Source organism: Tachysurus vachellii, chromosome 21, assembly GCF_030014155.1.
Source record: "Tachysurus vachellii isolate PV-2020 chromosome 21, HZAU_Pvac_v1, whole genome shotgun sequence".
In the NCBI taxonomy this organism is placed as follows: domain Eukaryota; kingdom Metazoa; phylum Chordata; class Actinopteri; order Siluriformes; family Bagridae; genus Tachysurus; species Tachysurus vachellii.
The window spans coordinates 1,115,144-1,140,552 of NC_083480.1; the positions used below are offsets into that span (position 1 = coordinate 1,115,144).

A 25,409-nucleotide genomic window follows, 5' to 3' on the forward strand; every position below is an offset into this window, starting at 1 on the left:
CTCTGTCACTCCTGACATACAGTACCATAGCTCCTCTCTCACCACCCTGTCATACACTTTCTCTACATCCACAAAGACGCACATCTCTGTACTTCTCGGATTAACATTCTCAGTATAATCTTTACTAATCCTGTTGTAGTCCTGTACTTCCTCGTTCCACCACCATGTTTCCTTATCTTCTTTTCTCCTTCCAGATGACACACCTAGCTCCCTCCTGCCTGTCTCCCTGATTACTTCTGCTGTAGTTTCCCAGTCATCTGGAAGCTCTTCCTGACCACCCAAAGTCTGTCTCAGCTTCTGTCTGAATCCCTCATGACATTCTTCCTTTTTCAACTTCCACCACTTGGTCTTCTTTTCTATCTTTCCTCTTCTCTTCTTCCTGAGCACCAGAGACATCTTACACATCACCACCAGATGCTGTCTACACTCTCTCCTACCAGCATGTTGCAGTCACTAATCTCTCTCAGATTTCCTCATCTATATAGAATGTAGTCTACCTGTGTACTCCTACCTCCACTCTTATATGTAACACTATGTTCATCTCTCTTCTGGAAATAAGTGTTAACTACATCCATTTCCATCTGCTTAGCAAAGTCCACCACCATCTGTCCTTGGGGGTTCCTTTTCTTAACACCAAACCTGTCCATCACCTCCTCATCAGTCTGCTCCAATCACTACTCTCTCCCATCTGGTAATACTCTCCATCACCTCATCTTTCCCTTCTCTTCTAACTCACAGCCTACTTGTGGATCATAACCACTGACCACGTTCAACATCACCACTTCAATTTCTAACTACAAACTGATGACCCTGTCTGACACTCTTTAAGCTCTAAAACATTCCTCACACACTCATCCTTCAGGATCACTCCTACCCCATTTCTCTTCCTATCCACACCAGAATAAAACAGCTCCTGTAAGCTGACCACCAGGATACAGATACAACTGCATTTAGACCTTCACAATACACTAAACTAAACTAAACAGACTTTTGCAGAACCAACAGTCTTTTACAACACATTCACATTGGCTGATTTTCTGGCCATCGATATTTCCTTGCAGCTTTTCACAGCAGGCTGCATAGATCATGCATTAATTTGACCTCTGCGTTTCCGCCTTTTCTAACTCCACAACACGTCCGACCTTTTTTCAAAATACCTTGATTATGTTGGTCTGGTATTATTTTTCATCCTGTGTAACACGATATCAGCTGATATGGTAGCGAGAGAGAGAATGAGTGTCTGTGTATGTGAGTGTGTGAGAGAGAGAGAGAGAGAGAGAGAGAGAGAGAGAGAATAAGTGTCTGTGTGTGTGTATGTGACAGAGAGAGAGAGAGAGACAGAGAGAGAGAATGTGTATGTGACAGAGAGAGAGAGAGACAGAGAGAGAGAGAGAGACAGACAGAGAGAGAGAGAGAGAGAGAGAGAGAATGTGTATGTCACAGAGAGAGAGACAGAGAGAGAGAGAGAGAGAGAGAGAGAGAGAGAGAGAGAATGTGTATGTGACAGAGAGAGAGAGAGAGAGAGAGAGAGAGAGAGAGAGAGAGAGAGAGAGCATATACTGGAGAGGTATTACTACTTAATTATAGCAAACAGATGGAGAGAGGGATGAAGAGGAGGGGGGAGGGAATAGATAGAGGAGAAAGATGGAGGAGATTAAAGAATCCTGGAAAAAGGAGACAGAGCTGATGGAGTTATGAATCCTACCTCAAACCACTGTCCATGGGACTGCATCTTTAACACCACACAGGGGTCGGGTTTTGACAGGGCATCTCTGTCTGAGATTCCTTTACAGGCCACACGCAGCTCCACTTTGGTCAGACATGGACTGTTGAAGAGGCCCAGTGTGGTGGCTGCTGACTCGTAGATGTTGCTCATGCTGACCTGAGCTCAAACTGAATGAAGGAGAACAAAACATGAGGAATGAAATGAGGAACAAGTGGGAAACAGAGTACAGAGTATTGTGTAGCCATGCACTTGACTTTATACAATATCACTAGTGAAGTGTGCTGGCGGCTGGAATATTATCACATACAGGCACAAGGCTAATGGTAATCCCATTAAATCTCAGATCATTTCAGGTGATCAGATAATCGCAGGAAATCACATTCAATCACAGGTAATCGGGTTATCACATGTAATCAGAAAATCACAGGTAATCACAGGTAGTCAGGTAATCTTAGGTTATCACATGTAATCACAGACAGCCGGGTAATCTCAGGTAATCACGTTATCACAGGTAATCTCAGGTAATCACAGGTACTCAAATGTAGTCAGGTAATCACATGTAATCATATGTAATCACATGTAATAAGACAATCTCAGGTAATCCCCAGGTAATCACATGAAATTACAGGTAATCACAGGTAATCACAGGTAATCACAGGTAATCACAGGTAATCAGGTAATCACATGTGATCACAGGTAATTGGTTGAAGACCTACTTATTCAGGAAACACTTCAACTAGCTTTCGCATTAAAAAAAAACAAAAAAAAAAACACCTTTGACACTTTTTCATTGTAACTCTGAACAAATGTTTTAAACTCATGGTATCTTAAGTATGTAACTTAGTGAGCCAGCATTAATGTATTCAATGCTAGAGATTTAAGCACTTATGTACGTCGCTCTGGATAAGGGTGTCTGCCAAATGCCAAATGTAAATGTAAACTAGATTTGTAAAGTTCGTCGTGACAAACTTTGATGTTGGCTTTGACGAGGCAAGTATTCGCAAAGGCCGGTGCTTTTTGGAGGCGAGTGGACATACTGTAAGGGTCAGTGTTACTTTTGGAGGCAAGTGGACAGAAAGATAGGGTGCCAAAACATTTGGAGGCAAGTGGAGACGAGCATGTGACGTCATCAGAAGGCAGTTCAAGGCAGTTTGAGGAAGTTCCCCTCATTATGCTGAGTGTTTTGATATATCACATGCCCATGTTGTGCAAAATTTTTTATTTTCACGTGACATCACGTGATGTCACGTAACGTCATCAGAATACATGTGAGGAAGTTCCCCTCATTGTCCTGAGTGTTTTGATATGTCACATGTCCAAAGTTTTTTGATTTTGCATATTTTGGGGGCAGGGCTGCGGCAAAACCGAAAGGCCAGTCGGTACACCAATTAAAAAGTTTGTTCAGAGTATCACCCTAAAGGAGCTGGCAGAGTTTGGTGTAGATAGTTCAAATGTGTGCCGAGTTATAAACCTCCAAAGTTTATAATGGGAGTCTATGGGAAAAAAGGCCATTTTGAGACCTGGTACCGAAAGTACCGGTACTCGGATCGCTTAGAAAAGTAATAGCAACAAACTTCAGACCAGCGTCTACAACATATCCGAATTTGGGGCTCGAAAGCCCTAGGCCACATTAAATTTTATATATTTTTGTCTAAGCTTAAATAGGAAAACAGAATGTTGGCTTCTACAAAGCCAACATAATGATAGTAAAAGTGTCACTGTATCACTGGGACTATGAACACACCTACTGTGATAGGGCAGAAGACACAGCGTATGGACACCGCCCCGAAAGAGGTCCACAACAATTAAAGAGTGAACATCATGTCAACTCAGTGCTAGGTTGTTGGTTGGCATGTCGTTAAACATGTGGTGTGAATGGGGTTATTGATTCTGCTGTGTATTTTTGTGTGTCAGAGGCGTTGCTATTACGACTGTTTATGTACAATGCTGTTCTACGTATGTGGTTGGAAGAGGTAAGAAGGAGCGTGTTGTATTGCATTGTACACCAGGCAGTATACTTCTCTGTCTAGGTAAAGAGGCGGGTGCCTCCTTTTGTATTTTAGTTAGCAAGGGAAGTATAGCATAGTTAGGATTTTAGTTTCATTTTCGTTTGTAGATAAAAAAAAAATAAAATAGATAAAGTAGATAAAATAAAGCAGTGTTGTCCAGGTAAGCTGGTTGTCCAGTCCTAACTGTTGTAGTAGTTCTAAACTCCTTTTGTATTTTATTATAATTAGATTGATGTCACCTTGTACAGCACAGTAAAGAAAAATTAACACAAGTATGGTGTTCACCTATGTTATTACTATTGTTGGTTATTAATGTAGGGAACCGATTAGCCTTTCCACAGCCAGCTTGGTAATCGCCAGTTGCTGACCCTGAGAACCCCCTAGACTTAAATTGGGGTCGTAACAGACACACAGTGATACAGTGATAGACACAGTGACACACAGTGATACAGTGATAGACACAGTGACACACACAGTGAAACAGTGATAGACACAGTGACACACACAGTGATAGACACAGTGATACACACAGTGAAACCGTGATAGACACAGTGACACACACAGTAATAGACACAGTGACACACACAGTGATACAGTGATAGACACAGTGACACACACAGTGATACAGTGATAGACACAGTGACACACACAGTGGTACAGTGATAGACACAGTGACACACACAGTGATACAGTGATAGACACAGTGACACACACAGTAAAACAGTGATAGACACAGTGACACACACAGTGATACAGTGATAGACACAGTAACACACACAGTGATACAGTGATAGACACAGTGACACACATGTCAGCATTTATGTTCCTCTTGCCAAAAAATGTTTTACGGTCCCTTTCAAAATTGTTTATGATTATTTTACATTCTTGGTATTGGCAATTCCTGTAGATGCAAAAGATATATTTAAGTTTAAAAATGGATGGTTTTGCCTCTATACTTAATTGGCCATATCAATGCTATAAAAATGGTTTTCCTTCCTTGATTTTTGTACCTGTTTCAAAATTTGCTCATCAATTTCACTAAATCTGTTTTAAAAATCTAGATTCTATTATCTACTCTTTATCTGGGGATTTAAGACTTATCGCATCTCTCGCAACCCAAAGACATGGGGGGGGGGGGGGGGGATTCTTGCATTGCCGGTTTTCAACACTATTATTTGGTGGCAAACGCAAGAGCTTTGATGTATTGGTGTTGTGACTCGTCCTGAGTCAGTGGGACTGTGGAGGATTCCTTTAGCTGGATCTGCATGGAGTCTCAGTCTATAAGCAGGAGTCCTCTCTACTTGCTAATCTGAAGTAAAAGAACATTACTAGTACTTCCCTTAAATAACATTACTAGTACAAAGCTCTTAAAGGATACTGAAGCAAATTAAGAAGTTTTCCTCTTTTGATCAGCTTCTTGGCGAGTTATATTTGCTTGGTGTTCTGTAGCATACAATCAGGTTTTCCTAACTAAGGGAGTGGAGGTCTACTGCTCCCCCATGTTTACAGAGATGGCTGTCTTACACCTTGGGAAAATATGGTTTAATGAAACAAATTATCTTAAAAAAAAAACAGTGGATTTCAAGATTTAGAATAGAAAAGGACAGATATTGCAAAATGCTGCCAACTTGGTCAGTCCACGCCTAGAAGACTTGGTGCTGTCATTAAAAACCATGGAGGCCATACAAAGTACTAGATATAGTATAGTTTTTGTTGTGGGGTGTACTTATTTTTGCATCACTAAAACTGAAAATTTTGTTCTCTAAGTTATATTATTGTGAAAATCACAGTGACACAAACAGTGACGCACACACAGAGTGATACACAGATATATACGAAGTTATACACACAGTGATACACAGTGACACACAGTTATACACAGTGACACAAACAGTCACACAGTGACACACACCATGACACACAGTGATACACAGTTATACACACAGTGATACACAGTGACACAAACAGTCACACAGCGACACACACCATGATACATAGTGGCACAAACAGAGTGACACACACACAGTGAAACAGTGATAGACACAGTGACACACACAGTGATACAGTGATAGACACAGTGACACACACAGTGATACATATAATGACTCACACACAGTGATACACACAGTGATGCATACATTAACACACAGTGACACACACACAGTGATACACACAGTGATGCATACAATAACACACAGTGACAGTGACAGAAACACATTGATAGAGTGTGTTACACACAGTTTGTAAATACACACAGTAATACACACACACACACACAGTAATACACACACAGTAATACACACTGTGACCCACACAGTGACACACACACAGTCACACAGTGACACACACACAGTGATACATATAATGACACAGTGACACAGTGATACATATAATGACACACACAGTGACACACAGTGATACACTCAGTAATACACACTGTGACACAGTGATACATGACACACAGTGACACAGAGTCACACAGTGACACACAGTAACACAGTGATACATATGACACACAGTGACACAGAGTCACACAGTGACATACAGTAACACAGTGATACATATGACACACAGTGACACAGAGTCACACAGTGACACACAGTAACACAGTGATACATATGACACACAGTGACACAGAGTCACACAGTGACATACAGTAACACAGTGATACATATGACACACAGTGACACAGTAACACAGTGATACATATTATGACACACAGTCATACACACAGCGATACACACAATGACACACAGTAACACACACAATGACACACACACAGTGATACACACAGTGATAAACACAGTGACACAGTGATACATATAATAACACACAGTGATACACAGAGTGATACACACTGTAACACAGTGATACATATAATGACACACAGTGATACACACAGTGATACACACAATGACACATAGAGTGATACACACCGTAACACGGTGATACATATAATGACACACAGTGATACACACAGTGATACACACAATGACACACAGAGTGATACACACCGTAACACAGTGATACATATAATGACACACAGTGATACACACACAGTGATACACACAATGACACACAGAGTGATACACACTGTAACACAGTGATACATATAATGACACACAGTGACACCCACACACAGTCACACAGTGACACACACACACCCACACAGTGATACACACAGTGACACACAGTGACACCCACACACCCACACACAGTCACACAGTGACACCCACACACCCACACACAGTGACACCCACACACCCACACAATGACACACAGTAACACACACAATGACACACACACAGTGATACATTTATATAATTTATATTATATTATACTTTATCTTAAGCAAATATTTCAGAGTAAATCCTCAAGCTCTAGAGTTTCCTTTAAATGTTCTTGTTATGGAGGTTGTGGCTCCTGCAGGAGGCTGTGATGTATACTGAGACTGCACTGCCTTCTTCTGAGGAACACAAGCTTTATTGTTTTCTCTGACTGGATAAAGGAAGTGATATTGCTGATGAAGGAAATCCAATCTACAGTACAGTACAATCATCAGAGCACTGCAAGCTTCCTCTGTCTCGCTTCTTTGTGCTGAGGAGGCAGTATGTAGACTAAGTGCAGTGAGTCCTGCTGGAACGTCCACAGCGTTCCCACACCTGACCTCAATACTGAACTACGGCAAACGCTCAATTATTCATGTCTTTCAAGAAAATGCAGGAAGGTTGGCGTTTTTTGATTATATCCAGATTGACTGTCATTATTGTTTGCCACTGGTGATCCTTTTTCATATATAAAGGAGAGCTCCTCATCTTCACACTACATTTCCTGCACCAGACACTCTCTTGTTCTCCCTCTTCTATTCACACTAACCTTAGGAGAAGGCTGGGGAGAATCTAACACTGGGAGAATCTCACAAATGATGCAGCAGGGATTTCACATCCAAGTTCTGAGCTTTGGTCCCTAATGGCGCAGGGGGTGTGGCTAAACGCCATGAGGGTGTGGCTGCAAAGAATCTGTGTAGTGCACAAAAAGGTGCTCTTTCTCTACACTGAACTTCACTGTATACTATCATGTTTTAGCAGGTTGTGAAAAAAAGGAAAAAGAATTTGTAATTTGTGTGTTGTGTCTCAGTGTGTGTATGTGTGTTGTGTGTGTTTGTGTTGTGCGTGTGTTGTTTGTGAGTGTGTGTTGTGTGTGTGTTTTGTGTGTCTGTTTGTTTTGTGTGCATTGTGTGTGTTGTGTGTTGTATCATGTTTTAGCAGGTTGTGAAAAAAAGGAAAAACAATTTGTTCTTAAACGAGAGTAGCCAAAACACACACCGCCTAAAAGCACCAGAATATTAGCATTAAATAGTTATAAATGTGAATATTAATAAGGTGTTTGTTCTCTAGAAACACTGAAAAATCATGTTTAGTTTCACAGAAAATTATTAATTCATTAATGCTGAGCTTATTAGCTAATTACATCATCTAATAAAAGTTTATTATAAATTAGTTATCACATTTATTGGGGTTGATAAGGTACCATGTAGTACCTAGCATTATGTACCAGGGTTACGGTTTAGCATATCCATGCATTATAACAGTAAAATCAAACAGAAGAGTTTGGTAGTCATGGTTACCATTCATGGTTACCATATTGAAAGTGATGAGAACAAAATTTTTAACGGCTCTCCATCTACACGCTGATGCCTTAAAACAACACTGAAAGAAAAGTAACAAACTTAAAAACACACAAGCAGATAAAATACTGTAGAATTCTTCACAGAGCCATCATATAAAGGGGTTATAAAAGTTTATGTAGATGAAGCAACTCACAAACAATCACGTTTGTTGTGAACAGATGAGACAAGAACCTAACATCTATCCCCTGCACGCTATAAGAATGCTATAAGAAACAACACCTGAGATCCAGTGTGAAACATCAACTCATATATATACCTCATTATCTCAGAAACACTTTCAGAGCAACATTGAGATGGTCATGAGACACAGAGGAGAAGTGTGGAGGAGACCCTGCAGTGCTCATGTCTCAACACTCAGATGGTCATGAGACACAGAGGAGAAGCGTGGAGGAGACCCTGCAGTGCTCATGTCTCAACACTCAGATGGTCATGAGACACAGAGGAGAAGCGTGGAGGAGACCCTGCAGTGCTCATGTCTCAACACTCAGATGGTCATGAGACACAGAGGAGAAGCGTGGAGGAGACCCTGCAGTGCTCATGTCTCAACACTGAGATGGTCATGAGACACAGAGGAGAAGCGTGGAGGAGACCCTGCAGTGCTCATGCCTCAACACTGAGATGGTCATGAGACACAGAGGAGAAGTGTGGAGGAGACCCTGCAGTGCTCATGTCTCAACACTCAGATGGTCATGAGACACAGAGGAGAAGCGTGGAGGAGACCCTGCAGTGCTCATGTCTCAACACTGAGATGGTCATGAGACACAGAGGAGAAGTGTGGAGGAGACCCTGCAGTGCTCATGTCTCAACACTGAGATGGTCATGAGACACAGAGGAGAAGTGTGGAGGAGACCCTGCAGTGCTCATATCTCAACACTGAGATGGTCATGAGACACAGAGGAGAAGCGTGGAGGAGACCCTGCAGTGCTCATATCTCAACACTGAGATGGTCATGAGACACAGAGGAGAGGTGAGGTGTGGAGGAGACCCTGCAGTGCTCATGTCTCAACACTCAGATGGTCATGAGACACAGAGGAGAAGCGTGGAGGAGACCCTGCAGTGCTCATGTCTCAACACTCAGATGGTCATGAGACACAGAGGAGAAGCGTGGAGGAGACCCTGCAGTGCTCATGTCTCAACACTCAGATGGTCATGAGACACAGAGGAGAAGCGTGGAGGAGACCCTGCAGTGCTCATGTCTCAACACTGAGATGGTCATGAGACACAGAGGAGAAGTGTGGAGGAGACCCTGCAGTGCTCATGTCTCAACACTGAGATGGTCATGAGACACAGAGGAGAAGTGTGGAGGAGACCCTGCAGTGCTCATATCTCAACACTGAGATGGTCATGAGACACAGAGGAGAAGCGTGGAGGAGACCCTGCAGTGCTCATATCTCAACACTGAGATGGTCATGAGACACAGAGGAGAGGTGAGGTGTGGAGGAGACCCTGCAGTGCTCATGTCTCAACACTGAGATGGTCATGAGACACAGAGGAGAGGTGAGGTGTGGAGGAGACCCTGCAGTGCTCATATCTCAACACTGAGATGGTCATGAGACACAGAGGAGAGGTGTGGAAGAGACCCTGCAGTGCTCATGTCTCAACACAGACAACAATATTTAAACCAGTGATCTGCGTAAAAATATGCGCATTAACTATTTACAAAAACTTTTGCGACGGTAAAATAAATAATTCCATTTGAGATTCATGTCATTACAAGAAGGTCTTCGGTCTATATAATAATCACAGTAATGAGAGTAACGTTATTACTGAACAAAAGTGCACACAATGTTTCTGCCTGATTTACACATCAATCACAATCATGTTTAAATAAGAGGTGCGAATGTAAAGGTAATACATCTTTCTTCTTATACAAGACATATGAAAGAGAAGAGAAGAGAAACTTACCGCACTGTCCGCGTGGATAAATCTAATAATCCCAAACGATGGAAGGAAAGTAACTGAGCGCTAAACTGGAGTGAGTGATGGGTGTGTGTTCATGTCCCGATAAAGTGCTCCATGAGAAGGAGCTGATCGGCGCGCACACACACACACACACACACACACACACACACACACACACACACACACACACACACACACACACACACACACACACACACACACACACACACACACACACACACACACACACACACACACACACACAGAGTTGGTAGACACAGACGGAGCAGTTTATGAGCGCAGTGAAACACTGACACCTAGCGGCAATTCAGTAGACTTACACTAAGTTGAGACTGGACTGTTATTTTTTTTATTTGCCGAACAATAGACTTTTTTTCATTTTAGGAAATAGTTACAACATCGTTTTCTCTCTCTCTCTCTCTCTCTCTCTCTCTCTCTCTCTCTCTCTCTCTCTCTCTCTCTCTCCCATCTCTCTCTCTCTCTCTCTCTCTCTCGTATACATTAAAAGTGTATACAATACACTTTTGCCATTTTAAATAATACCATAACTTTTGGCTTACTGTGTAGTCATTCATTCATTCATTCATTCATTCATCTTCTACCGCTTATCCAAACTACCTCGGGTCACGGGGAGCCTGTGCCTATCTCAGGCGTCATTGGGCATCAAGACAGGATACACCCTGGACGGAGTGCCAACCCATCACAGGGCACGTGCAGTCATATAATATATAATATAAAACTCTTCTTCTTTTAAAATCTCAAAAAGGGCTAAAAAAAAATCTTTAGGGCTAAAACCCCCTAAAGACAAAATCCTAGAACCGCCCCTGCTCTTATGCCTACCGAAAATCACTGAAATTTTACTTTTTAAAATTAGAGCTAAGGACTTAGTAAATTAGTCCTAACCACATAAAGTGTATCTGTGTAATCTGTGTAATCTGTTTAATCTGTGTAACCTGTTTAATCTGTCTAACCTGTGTAATCTGTGTATCTGTGTAACCTGTGTAATCTGTGTAACCTGTGTAATCTGTGTAACCTGTGCAATCTGTGTAACCTGTGTAATCTGTGTAACCTGTGTAATCTGTGTAACCTGTGTATCTGTGTAATCTGTGTAATCTGTGTAACCTGTGTAATCTGTGTAACCTGTGTATCTGTGTAATCTGTGTAATCTGTGTAACCTGTGTAATCTGTGTAACCTGTGCAATCTGTGTAACCTGTGTAATCTGTGTAACCTGTGCAATCTGTGTAACCTGTGTAATCTGTGTAACCTGTGTAATCTGTGTAACCTGTGTATCTGTGTAATCTGTGTAATCTGTGTAACCTGTGTAATCTGTGTAATCTGTTTAATCTGTTTAACCTGTGTATCTGTGTAATCTGTGTAACCTGTGTAATCTGTGTAATCTGTTTAGTCTGTGTAACCTGTGTATCTGTGTAATCTGTGTAACCTGTGTAATCTGTGTAACCTGTGTAACCTGTGTAATCTGTGTAATCTGTTTAATCTGTTTAATCTGTGTAACCTGTGTAATCTGTGTAACCTGTGTAATCTGTGTAACCTGTGTAATCTGTGTAACCGGTGTATCTGTGTAACCTGTGTATCTGTGTAATCTGTGTATCTGTGTAATCTGTGTAACCTGTGTAATCTGTTTAATCTGTGTAATCTGTGTAACCTGTGTAATCTGTGTAACCGGTGTATCTGTGTAACCTGTGTAATCTGTATATCTGTGTAACCTGTGCAATCTGTGTAATCTGTGTAACTTGTGTAATCTGTGTAACCTGTGCAATCTGTGTAACCTGTGTATCTGTGTAAACTGTGTAATCTGTGTAACCTGTGTAATATGTGTATCTGTGTAATCTGTGTAATCTGTTTAACCTGTGTATCTGTGTAATCTGTGTATCTGTGTAAACTGTGTAATCTGTGTATCTGTGTAACCTGTGTAATCTGTGTAATCTGTGTAACTTGTGCAATCTGTGTAACCTGTGTAATCTGTGTAACCTGTGTAATCTGTGTAATCTGTGTAATCTGTGTAACCTGTGTATCTGTGTAATCTGTGTAATCTGTGTATCTGTGTAACCTGTGTATCTGTGTAATCTGTGTAATCTGTGTAACCTGTGTATCTGTGTAATCTGTGTAATCTGTGTAACCTGTGTATCTGTGTAACCTGTGTAATCTATGTAATCTGTGTAACTTGTGCAATCTGTGTAACCTGTGTATCTGAGTAACCTGTGTAATCTGTGTAACCTGTGTATCTGTGTAATCTGTGTTATCTGTGTAATCTGTGTAACCTGTGCAATCTGTGTAACCTGTGTATCTGTGTAATCTGTGTAATCTGTGTTATCTGTGTAATCTGTGTAACCTGTGCAATCTGTGTAATCTGTGTTATCTGTGTAACCTGTGCAATCTGTGTATCTGTGTAATCTATTTATCTGTGTAATCTGTGTAACCTGTGTATCTGTGTAACCTGTGTATCTGTGTAACCTGTGTAATCTGTGTAACCTGTGTAATCTGTGTATCTGTGTAATCTGTGTAACCTGTGTAATCTGTGTATCTGTGTAACCTGTGTAACCTGTTTATCTGTGTAATCTGTTTATCTGTGTAACCTGTGTAACCTGTGTATCTGTGTAACCTGTGTAACCTGTTTATCTGTGTAACCTTTTTATCTGTGTAACCTGTGTAATCTGTGAAACCTGTGTAATCTGTGTAAACAGTGTGAGAGAAAAAACAAGAAGAAAGTGCAAGACAAACAAGACATAAAGACAGTGCAAACAAAAAATTACAAGACAATACACAATGTGTGTGTTGTGTGTCTGTTTGTTGTGTCTCTGTGTGTATTGTGTGTGTGTATTGTGTGTTGTTGTGTGTGTATTGTGTGTTGTTGTGTATGTGTTGTTGTGTGTGTGTGTGTTGTGTGTGTGTGTGTGCGTCTGTATGTGTGTATGTATTGTGTGTGTGCGCGTCTGTATGTGTGTGTGAGAGATGTTTTGGTTTCACAGCTCTGATAGTGATGTGATTGCGGCCCACTGCTCCACGCCCAGGAAGCCGCCCAACTCAGTTATTTCTTTAACACCCGTTTTTGTTACTAATCCCGCCTCTGACGCGGAGATTGGCTGTATTCTCAAGGCTTCCTGCGCCGTGATTGGCTGGAATTATTGTTCTTTAGTGGTCCAGCCATTCCTCACGGATCTGTCAGAATACAGGTAGGATAAACACACTCCGCTAGTCGTGCGGCTACATCCGGGCTCTTTGTGGCGGTGTCACAAGCTTGTGAAGATGGCGGCTGTAGGGAGGAATACACAGATACCTGCTAGCATACATGTAAATAACAGTACGGCAGACAGCCAGAACCAGGAGGAGGAGGACGGGCAGAATTTATGGTGAGTCTATCTGATGTTTTATCATCAACAAACTGTATGAGACATGAAGGCTGTGGAGACGTGCGGGAGACAGATAGCTAGCGGCTAACTAGCAGGAGAGAGAGAGACGGGGAGGGAGAGAGAGAGAGAGAGAGAGACGGGGAGAGTGAGAGAGAGGGAGAGAGAGAGAGACAGACAGAGAGAGGGAGGGAGACAGAGAGAGAGAGAGAGAGGGAGAGAGAGAGAGGGAGGGAGAGAGTCAGAGACAGAGAGAGACGGGGAGGGAGAGAGGGAGAGAGAGACAGAGAGAGAGGGAGAGGGAGGGAGAGAGACAGAGAGACAGACAGAGAGAGGGAGAGGGAGGGAGAGAGAGAGAGAGACAGACGAGAGAGACAGACAGGGAGTCAGGTTTATCAATGACCGCACTGAACCAAAAGCCCGGTTCGTTTCTCTACGCAGGTCTTCGATACTCAGTGAAGTGTCAACGCGGTCACGGTCCAAGCTTCCGTCCGGGAAGAATGTGTTGGTCCTGGGTGAGTGTCGGGTGTAACATCATCACACTGTGTCAGGTGTAACGTCATCACACTGTGTCAGGTGTAACATCACATCATCACACTGTGTCACATCATCACACTGTGTCAGGTGTAACATCATCACACTGTGTCAGGTGTAACGTCATCACACTGTGTCAGGTGTAACGTCACATCATCACACTGTGTCACATCATCACACTGTGTCAGGTGTAACATCATCACACTGTGTCAGGTGTAACATCATCACACTGTGTCAGGTGTAACATCATCACACTGTGTCAGGTGTAACATCATCACACTGTGTCAGGTGTAACGTCACATCATCACACTGTGTCAGGTGTAACGTCACATCATCACACTGTGTCAGGTGTAACGTCACATCATCACACTGTGTCAGGTGTAACATCACATCATCACACTGTGTCAGGTGTAACGTCACATCATCACACTGTGTCAGGTGTAACGTCACATCATCACACTGTGTCACATCATCACACTGTGTCAGGTGTAACATCACATCATCACACTGTGTCAGGTGTAACGTCACATCATCACACTGTGTCACATCATCACACTGTGTCAGGTGTAACATCATCACACTGTGTCAGGTGTAACATCACACTGTGTCAGGTGTAACATCATCACACTGTGTCAGGTGTAACATCATCACACTGTGTCAGGTGTAACATCACATCATCACACTGTGTCACATCATCACACTGTGTCAGGTGTAACATCACATCATCACACTGTGTCAGGTGTAACATCACATCATCACACTGTGTCACATCATCACACTGTGTCAGGTGTAACATCACATCATCACACTGTGTCACATCATCACACTGTGTCAGGTGTAACATCACATCATCACACTGTGTCAGGTGTAACATCACATCATCACACTGTGTCACATCATCACACTGTGTCAGGTGTAACATCATCACACTGTGTCAGGTGTAACATCATCACACTGTGTCAGGTGTAACATCATCACACTGTGTCAGGTGTAACGTCACATCATCACACTGTGTCAGGTGTAACGTCACATCATCACACTGTGTCAGGTGTAACGTCACATCATCACACTGTGTCAGGTGTAACATCACATCATCACACTGTGTCAGGTGTAACGTCACATCATCACACTGTGTCAGGTGTAACGTCACATCATCACACTGTGTCACATCATCACACTGTGTCAGGTGTAACATCACATCATCACACTGTGTCAGGTGTAACATCACATCATCACACTGTGTCAGGTGTAACATCACATCATCACACTGTGTCACATCATCACACTGTGTCAGGTGTAACATCATCACACTGTGTCAGGTGTAACATCATCACACTGTGTCAGGTGTAACATCACATCATCACACTGTGTCAGGTGTAACATCACATCATCACACTGTGTCAGGTGTAACATCACATCATCACACTGTGTCAGGTGTAACATCACATCATCACACTGTGTCAGGTGTAACATCACATCATCACACTGTGTCAGGTGTAACATCACATCATCACACTGTGTCAGGTGTAACATCACATCATCACACTGTGTCAGGTGTAACGTCACATCATCACACTGTGTCAGGTGTAACGTCACATCACACTGTGTCAGGTGTAACATCATCACACTGTGTCAGGTGTAACATCACATCATCACACTGTGTCAGGTGTAACATCACATCATCACACTGTGTCAGGTGTAACATCATCACACTGTGTCAGGTGTAACATCATCACACTGTGTCAGGTGTAACATCACATCATCACACTGTGTCAGATGTAACGTCACATCATCACACTGTGTCAGGTGTAACGTCACATCATCACACTGTGTCAGGTGTAACGTCACATCACACTGTGTCAGGTGTAACGTCACATCATCACACTGTCAGGTGTAACATCACATCATCACACTGTGTCAGGTGTAACGTCACATCACACTGTGTCAGATGTAACGTCACATCATCACACTGTGTCAGGTGTAACGTCACAGCATCACACTGTGTCAGGTGTAACATCACATCATCACACGATGTGATGTTACACCTGACACAGTGTGATGACACAGTGTGATGACACTTGACACAGTGTGATGCTGTGATGTTACACCTGACACAGTGTGATGATGTGACGTTACATCTGACACAGTGTGATGTGACAGATGTAACGTCACATCATCACACTGTGTCAGGTGTAACATCACAGCATCACACTGTGTCAGGTGTAACATCACAGCATCACACTGTGTCAAGTGTCATCACACTGTGTCAGGTGTAACGTCACAGCATCACACTGTGTCAGGTGTAACGTCACATCATCACACTGTGTCAGGTGTAACATCATCACACTGTGTCAGGTGTAACATCATCACACTGTGTCAGGTGTAACATCATCACACTGTGTCAGGTGTAACATCATCACACTGTGTCAGGTGTAACATCATCACACTGTGTCAGGTGTAACATCATCACACTGTGTCCGGTTGAACCTCAATCACACTGACATGTGTAACATCATCACACTGTGTCAAGTGTAACATCATCACACTGTGTCAGGTGATAACAGTCATCACACTGGTGTCAGTGTTGTAACATCATCACACTGTGTCCGGTGTAACATCACATCATCACACTGTGTCACATCATCACACTGTGTCAGGTGTAACATCACAGCATCACACTGTGTCAAGTGTAACATCATCACACTGTGTCAGGTGTAACATCACATCATCACACTGTGTCACATCATCACACTGTGTCAGGTGTAACATCACAGCATCACACTGTGTCAAGTGTAACATCATCACACTGTGTCAGGTGTAACGTCACATCATCACACTGTGTCAGGTGTAACGTCACATCATCACACTGTGTCAGGTGTAACATCACATCACACTGTGTCAGGTGTAACATCACATCATCACACTGTGTCAGGTGTAACATCACATCATCACACTGTGTCAGGTGTAACGTCACATCACACTGTGTCAGATGTAACGTCACATCATCACACTGTGTCAGGTGTAACATCACATCATCACACTGTGTCAGGTGTAACGTCACATCACACTGTGTCAGGTGTAACATCACAGCATCACACTGTGTCAGGTGTAACGTCACATCATCACACTGTGTCAGGTGTAACGTCACATCACACTGTGTCAGATGTAACGTCACATCATCACACTGTGTCAGGTGTAACATCACAGCATCACACTGTGTCACATCATCACACTGTGTCAAGTGTAACATCATCACACTGTGTCAGGTGTAACGTCACAGCATCACACTGTGTCAGGTGTAACGTCACAGCATCACACTGTGTCAGGTGTAACGTCACATCATCACACTGTGTCAGGTGTAACATCATCACACTGTGTCAGGTGTAACATCATCACACTGTGTCAGGTGTAACATCATCACACTGTGTCAGGTGTAACATCATCACACTGTGTCAGGTGTAACATCATCACACTGTGTCAGGTGTAACATCATCACACTGTGTCAGGTGTAACGTCATCACACTGTGTCAGGTGTAACATCACATCATCACACTGTGTCAGGTGTAACATCACATCATCACACTGTGTCACATCATCACACTGTGTCAGGTGTAACATCACATCATCACACTGTGTCACATCATCACACTGTGTCAGGTGTAACATCACATCATCACACTGTGTCAGGTGTAACATCACAGCATCACACTGTGTCAAGTGTAACATCATCACACTGTGTCAGGTGTAACATCACATCATCACACTGTGTCAGGTGTAACGTCACATCATCACACTGTGTCAGGTGTAACGTCACATCATCACACTGTGTCAGGTGTAACATCACATCATCACACTGTGTCACATCATCACACTGTGTCAGGTGTAACATCACAGCATCACACTGTGTCAAGTGTAACATCATCACACTGTGTCAGGTGTAACGTCACATCATCACACTGTGTCAGGTGTAACGTCACATCATCACACTGTGTCAGGTGTAACATCACATCATCACACTGTGTCAGGTGTAACATCACATCATCACACTGTGTCAGGTGTAACATCACATCATCACACTGTGTCAGGTGTAACGTCACATCACACTGTGTCACATGTAACGTCACATCATCACACTGTGTCAGGTGTAACATCACATCATCACACTGTGTCAGGTGTAACGTCACATCATCACACTGTGTCAGGTGTAACGTCACATCACACTGTGTCAGGTGTAACATCACAGCATCACACTGTGTCAGGTGTAACGTCACATCATCACACTGTGTCAGGTGTAACGTCACATCACACTGTGTCAAGTGTAACATCATCACACTGTGTCAGGTGTAACGTCACAGCATCACACTGTGTCAGGTGTAACGTCACATCATCACACTGTGTCAGGTGTAACGTCACATCACACTGTGTCAGATGTAACGTCACATCATCACACTGTGTCAGGTGTAACATCACAGCATCACACTGTGTCAGGTGTAACGTCACATCATCACACTGTGTCAGGTGTAACATCATCACACTGTGTCAGGTGTAACATCATCACACTGTGTCAGGTGTAACATCATCACACTGTGTCAGGTGTAACATCATCACACTGTGTCAGGTGTAACGTCATCACACTGTGTCAGGTGTAACATCACATCATCACACTGTGTCAGGTGTAACATCACATCATCACACTGTGTCACATCATCACACTGTGTCAGGTGTAACATCACATCATCACACTGTGTCAGGTGTAACATCACAGCATCACACTGTGTCAAGTGTAACATCATCACACTGTGTCAGGTGTAACGTCACATCATCACACTGTCAGGTGTAACGTCACATCATCACACTGTGTCAGGTGTAACGTCACATCATCACACTGTGTCAGGTGTAACGTCATCACACTGTGTCAGGTGTAACGTCACATCATCACACTGTGTCAGGTGTAACGTCACATCATCACACTGTGTCAGGTGTAACATCACAGCATCACACTGTGTCAAGTGTAACATCATCACACTGTGTCAGGTGTAACATCATCACACTGTGTCAGGTGTAACGTCACATCATCACACTGTGTCAGGTGTAACGTCACATCACACTGTGTCAGGTGTAACGTCACATCACACTGTGTCAGGTGTAACGTCACATCACACTGTGTCAGGTGTAACGTCACATCATCACACTGTGTCAAGTGTAACATCATCACACTGTGTCAGGTGTAACGTCACATCATCACACTGTGTCAGGTGTAACGTCACATCATCACACTGTGTCAGGTGTAACGTCACATCATCACACTGTGTCAGGTGTAACGTCACATCATCACACTGTGTCAGGTGTAACGTCACATCATCACACTGTGTCAGGTGTAACGTCACATCATCACACTGTGTCAGGTGTAACGTCACATCATCACACTGTGTCAGGTGTAACGTCACATCATCACACTGTGTCAGGTGTAACGTCACATCATCACACTGTGTCAGGTGTAACGTCACATCATCACACTGTGTCAGGTGTAACGTCACATCATCACACTGTGTCAGGTGTAACGTCACATCATCACACTGTGTCAGGTGTAACGTCACATCATCACACTGTGTCAGGTGTAACGTCACATCATCACACTGTGTCAGGTGTAACGTCACATCATCACACTGTGTCAGGTGTAACGTCACATCATCACACTGTGTCAGGTGTAACGTCACATCATCACACTGTGTCAGGTGTAACGTCACATCATCACACTGTGTCAGGTGTAACGTCACATCATCACACTGTGTCAGGTGTAACGTCACATCATCACACTGTGTCAGGTGTAACGTCACATCATCACACTGTGTCAGGTGTAACATCATCACACTGTGTCAGGTGTAACGTCACAGCATCACACTGTGTCAGGTGTAACGTCACAGCATCACACTGTGTCAGGTGTAACGTCACAGCATCACACTGTGTCAGGTGTAACGTCACAGCATCACACTGTGTCAGGTGTAACGTCACAGCATCACACTGTGTCAGGTGTAACGTCACAGCATCACACTATGTCAGGTGTAACGTCACATCACACTGTGTCAGGTGTAACGTCACATCATCACACTGTGTCAAGTGTAACATCATCACACTGTGTCAGGTGTAACGTCACATCACACTGTGTCAGGTGTAACGTCACATCATCACACTGTGTCAGGTGTAACGTCACATCATCACACTGTGTCAGGTGTAACGTCACAGCATCACACTGTGTCAGGTGTAACGTCACAGCATCACACTGTGTCAGGTGTAACGTCACAGCATCACACTGTGTCAGGTGTAACGTCACAGCATCACACTGTGTCAGGTGTAACGTCACAGCATCACACTGTGTCAGGTGTAACGTCACATCACACTGTGTCAGGTGTAACGTCACATCACACTGTGTCAGGTGTAACGTCACATCACACTGTGTCAAGTGTAACATCATCACACTGTGTCAGGTGTAACGTCACATCACACTGTGTCAGGTGTAACGTCACATCATCACACTGTGTCAGGTGTAACGTCACATCATCACACTGTGTCAGGTGTAACGTCACATCACACTGTGTCAGGGTGTAACGTCACACTGTGTCTAGTGTGACGTCGCGTCGCCGCATCACACTGTGTCGGTTGTGACGTCGCCGCATCACACTGTCGGGTGTGACGTCGCGTCGCCGCATCACACTTTGTCGGGTGTGGCGTCGCCGCATCACACTGTGTCAGGTGTAACGTCACATCACACTGTGTCAGGGTGTAACGTCACACTGTGTCGGGTGTGACGTCGCGTCGCCGCATCTCACTTTGTCGGGTGTGGCGTCGCCGCATCACACTGTGTCAGGTGTGACGTCGCCGCATCACACTGTGTCGGGTGTGACGTCGCCGCATCACACTGTGTCGGGTGAAACGTATATCTGTGTGTAAACCTATAATGTTTATCTCGATGCAGGTGATGTGGCCTCTGGAAAGACTACACTGGTGGCCAAACTGCAAGGTGTGGAGGAGTACATGAAAGGGCGTGGCTTGGAGTACCTGTACTTTAATGTTCATGATGAGGATGTTGATGGTGAGAATTTTAACACCTAAATGAAACTTTCCAGTTTTTAATGCTGTGAATATGAGCTTGGTTTTAGTGACATTCCTGTGTATCTTCTTGAGTCTGTCCTGTTCTACTGCCTCAGTATACAAAGTTCAGTCCTAGACCTGTTGTTCTAAATGACCAGGATGCAGATCAAGCAGGTAAATTAATTGAGCCAAGCAGCCAGAGTGTGTGAGTAATAAAGTTCTGGCTGTAGACACTATAATAGTAAATCTAGTGATGCTCCGATTGCAATGTATGTCGTGATGAAATCCCTCGAGGTGGAAGCAAGCAACGGCATTTTTACATTTACTTTTACGGCATTTAGCAGACACCCTTATCCAGAGTGACTTACAACTGAGCAACTGAGGGTTAAGGGCCTTGCTCAGGGGCCCAGCAGTGGCAGCTTGGTGGACCTGGGGTTCGATCCCATGACCTTCCGATCAGTAGCCCAACACCTTATCCACTGAGCTACCACATCCCCCGCTAACATTAATACCACTAACATGATTAGGCATCTTAGAACACGCCATACAACTGAATATGCCGAGTATGAGAAACTAAACCAGCCGAAGCCAACAACATCCCCATCCCTCAACCAGCTGACTGCGAGTGATGCATTTAAACTAGTAGTGATGTGAGTGTGAGTGTGAGTGATGCCTTTTATGATTGAGACCTGAAGGATTTTGTACTCTGTGTTAGTAGGCCGAGGCCCAGCATGTTTTGGTTTGAAACATTTTGTGGCCAATTGTTTAATTTTAATATATTAAACATTTTATTTACATTTTATTTACATTTTACAAGTAGCCTGGGCCTGTGTAACCTCATACCATCCCAAGTTCATCTGGTTGGTAACTATCTGCTTGGCCTCCTTGTTTCTCTGCCTTGTTATTTAGAAAGGATGGCATTGGCTTACAGTAGCTTTCATTACTTTATTTTTTGGATCTGATGTAGTTGGTTCCTCATTAACTACATCAGACGTTCATAATAATAACAGAAAAAAAACACTTGCCATACTTTTGTGTTGGTCTGCCTGACCCCTCTTTGTTTGGAATAATTTTAAGTTACTCTGCCTTATTTGGGAAAGATGGCCTACAGTAGCCTTAAGTTCTCATTTTCTAAAATAAACACTTGGTGGTTCTTCAAGATCTTGACTGTAGCCTATTTCTACTTTTTTTTCTCAATACAGTTAATTTAGAGTTAATTTCATTTCTAAAAATGGTGCAAACTCTGCTAGATTATAGATAAAAGATTCCCATTCCCCTGCCACTCTGTGATCGGCAATCGGCAGATCATGATCTTGGTAATCGGTGATCGGCCCCAAAAATGTTGATCGGAGCATCTCTAAGTAAATCCATAGCAGAGATGACATGTCATGCAGTGGGTTTCTGGGTCTAAAGCTCCACAGTCATTACAACACTGAGCTGTTCAGAATACTGTGATGGTGATATGATAAAATACGATCACAACACCTCATAAAGATGTACATGCTTTTATTTATAGCTGAAGTAGAAGGATTGTTCTCCTAAAGCTTGGGTTATAGTCACAAATGGACATTATTGTAGACTTGAGATTCATAAAGAATTGTGAATCTCAACAACTGTAGCATTGTTAACACTGACCTTTGAGCGTTGAGCTTGGGCCAGAGGAGGTCTTCTAATGAAGAATTCTACAAGAAGCAGGCATCATGTTAATGATATTATTGATGTTTGTTCTTTGTATTGCAGACATTGCACGGTGTAACGCGTGGGTGCTGGATGGGGATCTGTATCATAAAGGCCTACAGAAGTTTGCAATATGTGTGGAGAACCTGGCTGACTCACTGGCCGTGTTGGTGGTGGATCTGTCCCGACCCTGGCTGGCCCTCGACTCCCTGCACAAGTGGACCAGCGTGCTGAGGGATTACCTGGACAAACTGCGAGTTCCTCCTGAGACCATGAGAGAGCTGGAGCACAGATGTAAGTGTGTGATGAGCTTGTATGCATTTATATGGTCACTTTATTATTATGGTCAGCATGAGGAAACCATTGAAGGACCAGCATGGCCCATCGTTCCCTTTGGTAGAGGTTCATCCTGGTTGCAGTACTTGTTTAAGGACAGTGAGGGAGGACTGTATTGTACATGCAGCAGTCTGTTCTGATTAATCTGTAAATCAGTCTGACCTTCTTTTACTTAACCCACGGCTGTGTGTGGGTCTGCAGTGGTGAAGCAGTTCCAGGAGTATGTGGAGCCAGGGAGCAATGTGGAAGGAGTGTCTCAGAGAAGGAATGCAGAACCGGAGGAGGAGAGTGTTGTGCTTCCTTTGGGTGACAACACACTCACACACAACCTGGGCATTCCGCTCGTGGTGGTGTGTACCAAGGTAGAGAAGTGATGTCTGTACCAGTAACACAGAGCTACCAGTACGGCAGCTACATTCAGTCGAGCTGAGGGTAAAAGCTTCTCTCTCTGTCTCTCTCTCTCTCTCTCTCTCTCTCTCTCTCTCTCTGTGTGTCTCTCTCTCTCTCTCTCTCTGTGCGTGTGTCTCTCGCTCTCTCTCTCTCTCTCTCTCTCTCTCTCTCGCTCGCTCTCTCTCTCTTTCTCTCTCTCTCTCGCTCGCTCGCTCGCTCGCTCGCTCTCTCTCTCTCTCTCTCTCTCTCTCTCTCTCTCGCTCTCTCTCTCTCTTTCTCTCTCTCTCTCTCTCTCGCTCGCTCGCTCTCTCTCTCTTTCTCGCTCTCTCTCTGTCTCTCTCTCTCTCTCTCTCTCTCTCTCTCTCTGTGTGTCTCTCTCTCTCTCTCTCTGTGCGTGTGTCTCTCGCTCTCTTTTTCTCTCTCTTTCTCTCTCTCTCTCTCTGTGTGTGCCTCTCGCTCTCTTTCTCTTTTTGTGTCTCTCTCTCTCTGTGTGTGTGTCTCTCTCTCCCTCTCCCCCCCCCCCTCTCTCTCTCTGTGTCTCTCTCTCTCTCTCTCTCTCTCTCTCTTTCTCTAAAACAGTGTGATGCTATCAGCACTTTGGAGAAGGAACATGATTATAGAGATGAGCATTTAGACTTCATCCAGTCCCACATTCGACGCTTTTGCCTGCAGTGTATCCTTCTCTCTCTCTCTCGCACACACCCACACACACACACACACACACATTATATAAACCCTGCAGGTATTTGCTGGACGTTACAGCAGGTTTACTCCCGGTGTATTCTGCCCCTTGACTCGTGTCCCACAGACGGAGCAGCGCTGCTCTACACATCTATGAAGGAGAATAAAAATATAGACTTGATATATAAATACCTCATCCACAGGTTATATGGCTTTCCATTTCATTTCCCAGCGCACGTGGTCGAGAAGGACTCAGTGTTTATGTAAGTGCTGCATGCTGATGTTTTTACACGTTACATTACCTGTAGACCAGAACAATGCAGCTGTGTGTTGTGTCTCAGTCCATCAGGGTGGGACAATGAGAAAAAGATCGCCATCCTACATGAAAACCTCCAGACCATAAAAGCAGATGATAACTTTGAAGATGTAATAGTGAAGCCTCCGGTTCGAAAGGTAAGTCACTGCCCCGTGGGTGTAGTGGTTATCTTCAGGGGCTGTGACCATGTCGTTTCACTCCATATGATCACAACAACACGTCAACACGAGGCATGATGATGAGGTGGATTTCTGTTTGTTTACACTGCTGATATTGTAATAAATCTTTTGTTTGTTCTGTCCTTACAGTTTGTACATGAGAAAGAAATTCAAGCAGAAGATGACCAAGTGTTCCTGGTGAAGCTGCAGGTAATGTATTAATGTATTAGGTGTTTTAATGGATATTATTTATAAACCCTGTGTCACAGTTCTCCATACGTGTGGCCTGAGTGAAAGAGAAGGAAGCGGTACACAGACACTCCACTCATGCTCTTAACCACACCTGAAATGTATTGGTAAAAATGTGTACGCCTACAAAACACTACATTGTGTGTAGACCACTGACGTGAGAACACACAGCCCAGCGTGATTGAGGACAGTTACACATTAATATGGTGTGTCTATGAATGGAACGAGAGACTAACAGAGGAATGATGATGCATCAGTGCTGAGC

At 43.5% G+C, this 25,409-nt stretch overlaps 2 protein-coding genes across 3 annotated transcripts in view; one reads left to right on the plus strand and one right to left on the minus strand.

The window, feature by feature from the left end:
- cpne4b (copine IVb) overlaps positions 1 to 10,462 on the minus strand; it is a 33,555-nt gene extending 23,093 nt beyond the window's left edge. The window contains exons 1-2 of the mRNA XM_060897138.1: positions 10,331 to 10,462; positions 1,706 to 1,893 (exon numbers count right to left, since the gene is read on the minus strand). Coding sequence (XP_060753121.1) covers positions 1,706 to 1,876 — 171 coding nt within the window. The 5' untranslated portion in view covers positions 1,877 to 1,893; positions 10,331 to 10,462. The remainder of the gene's footprint in view (positions 1 to 1,705; positions 1,894 to 10,330) is intronic.
- A 3,100-nt stretch (positions 10,463 to 13,562) lies between these two features.
- The window catches only part of dync1li1 (dynein, cytoplasmic 1, light intermediate chain 1), a 16,330-nt gene continuing 4,483 nt past the window's right edge, over positions 13,563 to 25,409 (plus strand). For both annotated transcript variants that reach the window (XM_060897507.1, XM_060897508.1), the window contains exons 1-9: positions 13,563 to 13,717; positions 14,156 to 14,229; positions 21,222 to 21,338; positions 23,078 to 23,308; positions 23,552 to 23,712; positions 24,320 to 24,413; positions 24,549 to 24,684; positions 24,763 to 24,874; positions 25,046 to 25,105. In XM_060897507.1, coding sequence (XP_060753490.1) covers positions 13,614 to 13,717; positions 14,156 to 14,229; positions 21,222 to 21,338; positions 23,078 to 23,308; positions 23,552 to 23,712; positions 24,320 to 24,413; positions 24,549 to 24,684; positions 24,763 to 24,874; positions 25,046 to 25,105 — 1,089 coding nt within the window. In that variant the 5' untranslated portion in view covers positions 13,563 to 13,613. The remainder of the gene's footprint in view (positions 13,718 to 14,155; positions 14,230 to 21,221; positions 21,339 to 23,077; positions 23,309 to 23,551; positions 23,713 to 24,319; positions 24,414 to 24,548; positions 24,685 to 24,762; positions 24,875 to 25,045; positions 25,106 to 25,409) is intronic.